The sequence below is a fragment of the Mus pahari genome, chromosome 7, assembly GCF_900095145.1.
Source record: "Mus pahari chromosome 7, PAHARI_EIJ_v1.1, whole genome shotgun sequence".
NCBI classification, from domain to species: Eukaryota; Metazoa; Chordata; class Mammalia; order Rodentia; family Muridae; genus Mus; species Mus pahari.
In genome coordinates, this window is record NC_034596.1 from 111,304,760 (window position 1) to 111,312,957 (window position 8,198).

At 44.2% G+C, this 8,198-nt stretch overlaps 1 protein-coding gene across 1 annotated transcript in view; it reads left to right on the forward strand.

Annotated features, from left to right (window-relative positions):
* The window catches only part of Rapgef5 (Rap guanine nucleotide exchange factor 5), a 105,427-nt gene extending 97,509 nt beyond the window's left edge, over window positions 1-7,918 (forward strand). Inside the window, exons 17-18 of the mRNA XM_029540618.1 lie at window positions 1,312-1,366; window positions 4,188-7,918. Coding sequence (XP_029396478.1) covers window positions 1,312-1,366; window positions 4,188-4,306 — 174 coding nt within the window. The 3' untranslated portion in view covers window positions 4,307-7,918. The remainder of the gene's footprint in view (window positions 1-1,311; window positions 1,367-4,187) is intronic.
* The last annotated feature ends 280 nt before the right edge of the window (window positions 7,919-8,198 follow it).

The following is an 8,198-nucleotide window of genomic DNA, read 5'->3' on the forward strand; positions in this document are numbered from 1 at the left end:
AGTAAGACCCACTACACTTAGACAAGGACGCTTAGAGTGCATTCAGGAAGCTGTTTAGGAGGAGCTGTCCAGAGTGGAGGTTGGTTTCTTCCAAAACCATTATGGAAAAGTAAATGTAACAGAGTGAGCTAAAGGATTATTGTAGGGACACAGTGTGAGAGGTATGGACCCGGCTGCGCCCAGGCCTGAGCGTGTAGGTTTGTCACCCCAGTTACTCAGGAGGCTGAGGCAGAAAGAGTGCAAGTTCCAGGCCAACCTGGGCAAGCAGGTGAGACACTCAATAGAAATTTTAAAAATGAAAAGGGTCTGGGGCTGCAGGGACTTGGTGGGTGGTAGAACACTTACTTATCTAATATGCATAAGACCTAAGCATGGTCTCCTCCCAACCCCCAAAAGATGCACATTTCAGATAACCTTTGTCTGGAGATCAGGGAGGAGCTAAAGGAAAGAAACTAAAGTTAGAAAACTAAAGCCTGTAAGGAAGTTAGAAACAGAACAGTCCTGTGAAGGCTCAATGCCCCAGTGTAGGGGAATGCCAGGGCAGGGAGGCAGGAGTGAGTGGGTGAGTGGTGGAGTACCCTTATAGAAGCAGGGGGAGGGGGATGAGATAGGGGAGCTTGAGGGGGGACCAGGAAACGGGATAACATTTGAAATGTAAAGAAAATATCCAATAATAAGAAAAAGAAAAAGAACAGCCTTTGTAAAATGCTGATGAAGACACTCTGGTTTCCTGAATACCTCACTTCCTGCTGTTGTTGGAGCCCTTGAGTCCACAGAACCATCCAGCCTCCATTTAGGACATGGAAGTGGCTCAGTTGGTAGAGTTGTCAGCTGAGCACTTCAGAGACCCTGGGTTTGATCCCCGCCCTGTAGAAACTGGGGCCGTGGCACACATGTGAGCCTGTGTACTGTGTGTGCAAAGCCCTCTCGTGGTTCCTGATTAGGAGGAAGGCAAAAGTCCCAGCGATGACAGTAACCCAGAGCGTGCTATACTCTAGGAAGAGGGCTCTCGAAAAGACAACGCCTCACCGCAGAGGAAACCCAGGCGACGTGTGGATGGGAAGCTGGGGGCCCCAGAGATAGCATGTTCTCCTGTGGCTCAGAACACCTTGCCTATTTAGGAGGCACTCTTCTTGCAGTCACAAAATCAATAGTCTTGAATAATTCACGCTTCATACAATCAATTAAAGTCGTGTCCAGCTCCAAGTTGAACTCTTGGCTTTATACCCAGAGGGATTTGACCCGTCCCGGCAGGTTCTGTGGCATCAGCAAGTGACCCTTCTGTTTCTGTGCTCCCCCTCTGTCTTTCAGCACATGATCGCAGACACTGTCCGAACCCTGAGACACTGCAGGACTAACCAGTTTGGTGAGTAGTTGGACTTGGGGCACCATGCACACTGGCTTTGAAGTGATGTTGACTGTGTGTACCATTTAAGAAGTACTTGGTGGACCCAAACTTCGACTATGACACGTGTGTGCCAGTGTGTGCATACCTTATTCATATTCTAGGTTTTTATTGTGTTTGGGACATAAAGTCACAGAAGATATGGCAGATCACTGTCCCCTTGTGCAAGCAAGTTTACACTGTCCTGGTTGGCTTCAGACAGACGAAGCTCCCCCGACCCCAACCCACCTGCCCATTCCCCTTTTAATTACCCAGCCCCTCAGATTTACTTCTGAGTTTAGCCCCTGCCATTAATTTCTTTGTTTGGATAGGAATATGGTTCCTTAGGTTCCTGAAATATCCTTCTACAGTTTCCTTTTTTTTCAACTCAAATTTCCTATCTATAGCTGCCTGCCAGCTGAGAAAGTATTTTTTTTCTTAGCAGTTCTGTAGAGTCCTCTCTGAGATGTACACAGGGATATTCTTTCGGTTTTGAATCTCAGGTGTAGCTACCCTGCATTTAAATGGAGTTAGCATTTGCAGGAAGGGAGGAAGTTTCCTTTACTGAGTCGCAGGAGCTTTCACCCAAACCATAGAGTCCTGCCTTGGTCCTAGTAGCTAGGCATCCTTAACCCTGTACGTGCTGAGCCCAGAACCAAGGCTCAGAGAGGCTTCTCACACAGCCTGTTGTCAAATTGAATGTCCTGGCTTCCTTTCCCAGCCCATTGCTTTGCCCTGTACTAACTGTACACATAGAAATAGTAATGAAGAGGGGGGGAAGGGCTAGAAAGATATGTCCTTTGGAAGTTAAGAGTGCTTGCTGCACTTGTAAGGACCATGGTTTCACTCTCAGCAACCATGTGACAGCTCACAGAGGACATACATACACTTAGGCACACACATAGATCCATGAAATAAAATAAATAAAAGTTCAATGATTACAAATCAAAGATGAGCAACCTGGTGTTAAGTAAAACTTAAGTAATACATCTTTGTTGCATCTAAAAAAAAAATGCAATGTATATAGAGAATCAGAGTCTCTCCTACCAAAGAAAGCACTCCTAACTGTTTGGTATGCATTCCATAAATGCTTTTTCTATAGTGCTCTGCCCATAGCTATCTGTAGTATCCAATTAGGAACTGAACCTCCTATATGTGTTATAAAGTAGAAAACGAGAATTACAAAATACAGAACCTGATAATCTAAATATTCGTTTTATTTATTTGATACCACTTAGTATATTCTTTTTTTTTTTTTTTAAGATTTTATTTATTTATTATATGTAAGTACACTGTAGCTGTCTTCAGACACTCCAGAAGAGGGAGTCAGATCTTGTTACGGATGGTTATGAGCCACCATGTGGTTGCTGGGATTTGAACTCAGGACCTTTGGAAGAGCAGTCGGGTGCTCTTACCCACTGAGCCATCTCACCAGCCCCCCACTTAGTATATTCTTATGTAAATTTCCATTGAGTCCTCAAGCACAATGCAGTCATAATACAAAGGGTGATACTGTTGCCACAAAGGATCCTTCAGATGTGTTATTGGCAAGTATTTGGCCATATTTCCCTCATCAGCCTTTGCTTCCAAAGTGATCACCAAATATTCAGCTAATTCTAAAGCCACACCATCAGTGGTCTGTTCCCAGTATGGGAAGGAGGGTCCTACTGGCTTGGCTTGAACCTACCACTCACCAGAAAGACTGCACAGCCCAAAACAAAAAAGAAACTTAGCTGTCCATGGTGTATATTTTTAAATTGAATTGTAACTAAATTATCTGCCTTGCTTTTAACCATTTCTTTCGATGAGCCTCGTTAGCCAACACCAATATGTGGGATAAAAGAAGAAAATGTCACTCAAAACAGTTATGTACTATGAAGTACCACACAAGGGTCGGCTGCGATTGCCGGGGCTGTTCATCATGATGTCTTTTGAATGCTTGCTAATGACAGATGTATCTGTATAGCCAGCTAGTATTTACCAAACTAAAAGCATTTTTATACTGTCTTCCAGAAAAGTATTCTAGAACAATAGTTTATCAGTCATGGTTAAAACTCTGAGCTTCCAGTGTTTACTGCTGAGACCAGGAAGCCCAAGAGTTACAAGCTAGCTATGACAGATGTCCCTTGAATTATTTTTCTTGTTAAATATGTTCTTCATAGAAGAGGGAGAAACTGCTTTTCCCAGAAATGCCACTGGGCCCGCTTCCTGTAAGACTCCGTGAACCCAGTCCTTATGAAAGCTGTCCCTAGCATGGCACGAACGTAGTCTCAGCTCACTAACATCTTTCTTGTGGCCTTTGGCTTTTTATCATCTTGGATTGCCTTATCCTCCTGGGTACACTGTAGCCCACGTGCGTGCATACTGTGAGAAACTGCTTTATCTACACCCATTCCTAAGAATCTATTCTATGGTATATGTTCCTTCTTTTTCCTCTAAAAAATTAGGACACAGAAGTGTACTAGATCAAAAATAAAAATAAACAGACGAGTAAATGATTTAGTAAGCTGTTGTGCTCAGATGGTTATGTCTCACAATCTCAAGCCAATGTAATACATCGAAACAGGGCATGGGAACTTTCGCTCAGGAACCACCACTGACATTTACTTATGTGACTTCGGAGTTTGCTCATCCAATCTATCCAGTAAATGTGAGTCAGCCTGCATGATCTGAGCTGCAGTTGTTTATCTTGAGATAAGGGAGCCGTTCTAGAGCTAACGTACTCTAAACCATCATTACTGCATTTAAGAGTAACACCTCTGCTCCTGTGACACTCATTGTCCATTTCCCCTCTGAAAAATAGGAAGTGACGTGTCTCCAAAGGAGCAGCAAGAGCTGAAGTCCTATGTCAACCACCTGTATGTCATCGACAGCCAGCAAGCCCTGTTCGAGCTCTCTCACAGGCTGGAGCCTCGAGCCTGAGCTGTGCCAATGCATCTGCCCTGCATCTGCAACTCTTAGAGCAAGCAAAGGCCTCTGTTCAGCATGTTGCTTCCTGTAAGAAAAGAGGTTGCTGAGTTTTATCAGCATATACCATGAGACAAGTGCAGGAAAGCCAGCCAAAGCACGTTCAGGAAGTGATGTCAGCAACCAGAGGTGGGAGAGCTCCCCCCACTGCTGTCAGGGAGAAGACAGGAGTCAGAGCATCCTTGGAACGGGGTCTTCCTGATGATGACAATTTCATTCCAGTCCAAGTTTCAGCTTATGAGGTGCCAGCATTAGGAGGTGATTGTTCATATAGCAGGAAGGACTGCCACTCTGCCTGGTCACCTTACTGCTGATTGGCTGTCTGCTCACCTTACTGCCGATTGGCTGTTAAGAGACTGGAACACCTGTGGACAGCAAGGGTATCTCCAGATATTCCAGGAAGAGGAGAGGCCTCTGTTGCTATAAACTTAACATCACCCTGGAAGGCATGTCCTTCTGTGCAAATAAGAAATGCGTGGCACACACTTCTTTGCATCCACAATCATTTACCAATGTATATGCAGAGGAACTAGTTTCTGTACCACTGATGTGCTTCTGTAAGCAAGGTAGACTGGGTTTCTCATCCAATAAGGAGCTTGGCATTGTTCAGTTTCTATGAACTTCCTTTACATATATTGTTGCTGTTGCTGAGTACAATTTTCAGAAAAACACAGGGCCTGGATCATGAGTGCTCAGTGTTAGCTTCCTGGAATGACAGAATCTCCAGTGTCTGCATTCTGGTATCTGACGGAGCCTTGGTGTCTGACATCACTTTGCCAGGCTCCCTGCCTACAGGATGCAGAACATCAGCCCATGAGGGAGGGTGATGAAGCCAAGTATATGAAGCTTAACAGTTAGCCTGCTAGACTCAGTAACTGAAAAGTATCCAGAGATGCCTGAAGTCTTACTTGGGGAGTCAGAGCCCCGTAGTCTACTTCCCAAGCAAAGTCAGAGTCTTTCTGCAATTTGCCTTTTACCTTCCTATTCTTTGTTTTTATAAATTGGGCCTCATATACCAAATAAGACCTCTTGGAATACTCAAGGACTGGTTTGAGGATTTCCCTGAATCCTCAAATGAGCAAAAAGCTTGTGGTTTAAAAAAAAAAAAAAAAATGCCTGCTCTCCCATGATCTAGATACTAGTTCCCTCACTGTGTGCAAGTCTCCATCTCAGTATTTGGTCTGTGCATTTGCAATCTTGAATATGGGTATGCTCTTCACACCCTTGGGAGTTGGGTGTATGGGAAGGGGAGCTGTGTCCACACAGACCTGCTTCCTACTCTCTTCAGCGCCTGGTCCATTCTCATTACCAAGGTCTGAGCTATGCCTGTTGCCACCTGATTTCCTGAGAGCTATGCTTGAAACACTGCTAGATGGAACCATATGGGAAAATCTTGGTAGAGCTTTCAGAGAGATTGCATCTGACCTAGCATGTAAAATTTCAGCCCTAGAAACTTACAGGGGTTTATAGAAACACCCCCAAATGAGGGTGATTCACTCAGAAAATGTTTTACAGGTCTGAGGGCTGATATATGAGACCAGAGCCACAGAACCAGGGAGAGCAGGCTGTCCTGATGTGTGGACAAGCACAACCTCTGAGGATAGCACACTCTTACAGCACAAACTCGAATGTCTTCCCTCCAAGCTAGCAACTGGGACTGGGCTAGAGTATCATACCAGGCCATTTTGACATTGTCTGTGTTCTGCATGTATTAACAGTAGCTCTACATTGCTTCAAGCAGAGCTCATTGTAGATGGAGATCTGTTTCAGTAGACCACTCTCTGTTTAGGCTCCAGCTCATCTGGGCTACACAAGCCACACCTGCATCATGCTTAACACACTTAGAGAATTCTGCAGGACATGAATGGGAATAGCTCTGGCGAGCATGGGATAAGGCTGCCTGTCCCTCCAAAGCAAAAGTCAGATGGGATTGTTTTCCCATCCTGTCTCCCAAATTTCTAAAAGTCTCTAAATCCTTCTCAACTTTAACACCTGTTTCTAGGGATTTCTCAGGCAGCAGATTTAAGAACTTCAGAAGCTTCGAAGAGTCTTGAGTCTAAAATTAAAGAAAAGTTCACAATGGTCAGACCCTGTTTCCACAGGAAGCTCTTCCTAAGGAAGCAGAGCCCTGTATAGGTACCCCCAGGAGTCAGCACTCCCAGGCATGGGGTGACCCAGTTCCTTCTCCAAAGCCTCCAAGGCGGTCCCAGACCCAGTGCTACTGTCGTGGAAGAGTGGACCAGAAGATGTCTAAGGTCCCTTCCGGTTCTCCCTTGCATTTTTATGATTTCATGAATCTCCATTCCCTCCCTAGATCTTGTATAATTGGCATCTTCTTGGCCTCTTTCTGTTGACAACACAGCCCTGGAGGGGTCCTGTGCTTCTTTGAACTCTGTTCCTGCAAAGCAAGTTCCTACCGGAGTCAGAACACAAGTCCATCTAGGAAAAGTCACAGACTTTCCGAACACTTCAAAGGATTTGCACACACATTTGCAGATGCTCCAAAGCCTCCAAGTGTTAACTTGCCGGTTACCATAGCACATGGTGTAACTCACAGTCTACCTTTTTAGTATCTTTAATTGCATTGAGAATAAATTCCCTTTCCTGCTCCAATATCTACAAGCAAGCAGTATAACACATATCTTGAATTTAGAGGCATGAAAATAAAGTCCCACCCCTCCTTGTTTCATAGACGGGCAGTCTTCTGAGTGAGGAAGTGGGACTGTGGATACACGGCTGCTTGTGTAGACCTCTTATCCCGGAGCTCTTGTGGCTGCCTAAGTGTCAGCCCTGTGATTTTGTACAGACTACACATGCATTGCAAAACCTGAACCAAATGACACAACCCACAAAAGCTTATCAGAATTGGGCAAAATCATTAAGTTTAGAAGATAAGGGCCACTATAGCTGTCCAGCATAGAATTTCTTCTCAACTTCAAAGACATGTCCTTGAAATTTCAGCCCACTCAGTAATGAGTGGGCCAGTTTTGCTCTAGAGAGAATACATTTTGAAAATTGCCAAAAAAGTCAGAAGAAATGTACTACTGTATAAAGCAAAGCTGTATATACTAAGCATTTTTAGCAGAGTAATATTTATTTGCATAGCCTATTTATTGTATTCGTATTACACTGTTATTAAATACCAGGATGAAATCAATGACCAGAAGCAAGGACTCTTGCCTTTGGATGTCTCATTGCTTAGGACCGCCGTGATGCTGTCAGCTTGGGATAACAATTAGAAGATAGAAAGCCCACATTCCGGGCGTCTACCTAACTTCTCAGGGACTACACCTCGTAGTTTTCCACCATTATAAGCACTGGTAAATATGAAACATTTGTTGAGTTACCAGACTGCCATCGACAGTGTTTGATTTCTCATAGCTCATGCTTTCTGCCTCTGTGTATATGACTGTGCTGTGTATTTATCAAAGTAGGAAGCAATAATTTATATGTAAAAATGGCCAAGCAATATAAGGTTAAAACTTACGTAAGTAACCATTACCTTATCTTGTATTTTCAAGTGTTTTTTAAATCTGCTTTTCCAAATATAAGACTATGTTAAAGATACCGCTCATGCCTAGACTCTTCTGTCCAGTGCCACAGTGGTGTCCATGGGCCTATGGCTGATGTTTCAGTGCCATGCCATTGGGTACTCTGTCTAGAACTCAGGTTTTCTCTCCGAAAAAGCTACATATAGATGAAGAGCTACAGGAACCCAGTCATCTACCCTGCTGCCCTAAACCCTGCAGACCACCTGTTGGAATTCACACCAGAGCTCAACCCAAGCCTTGGAGAATCCTGCAGCTACTGCCATCTTGACTACCCCAGTCTTGACCAGAACTAGGAA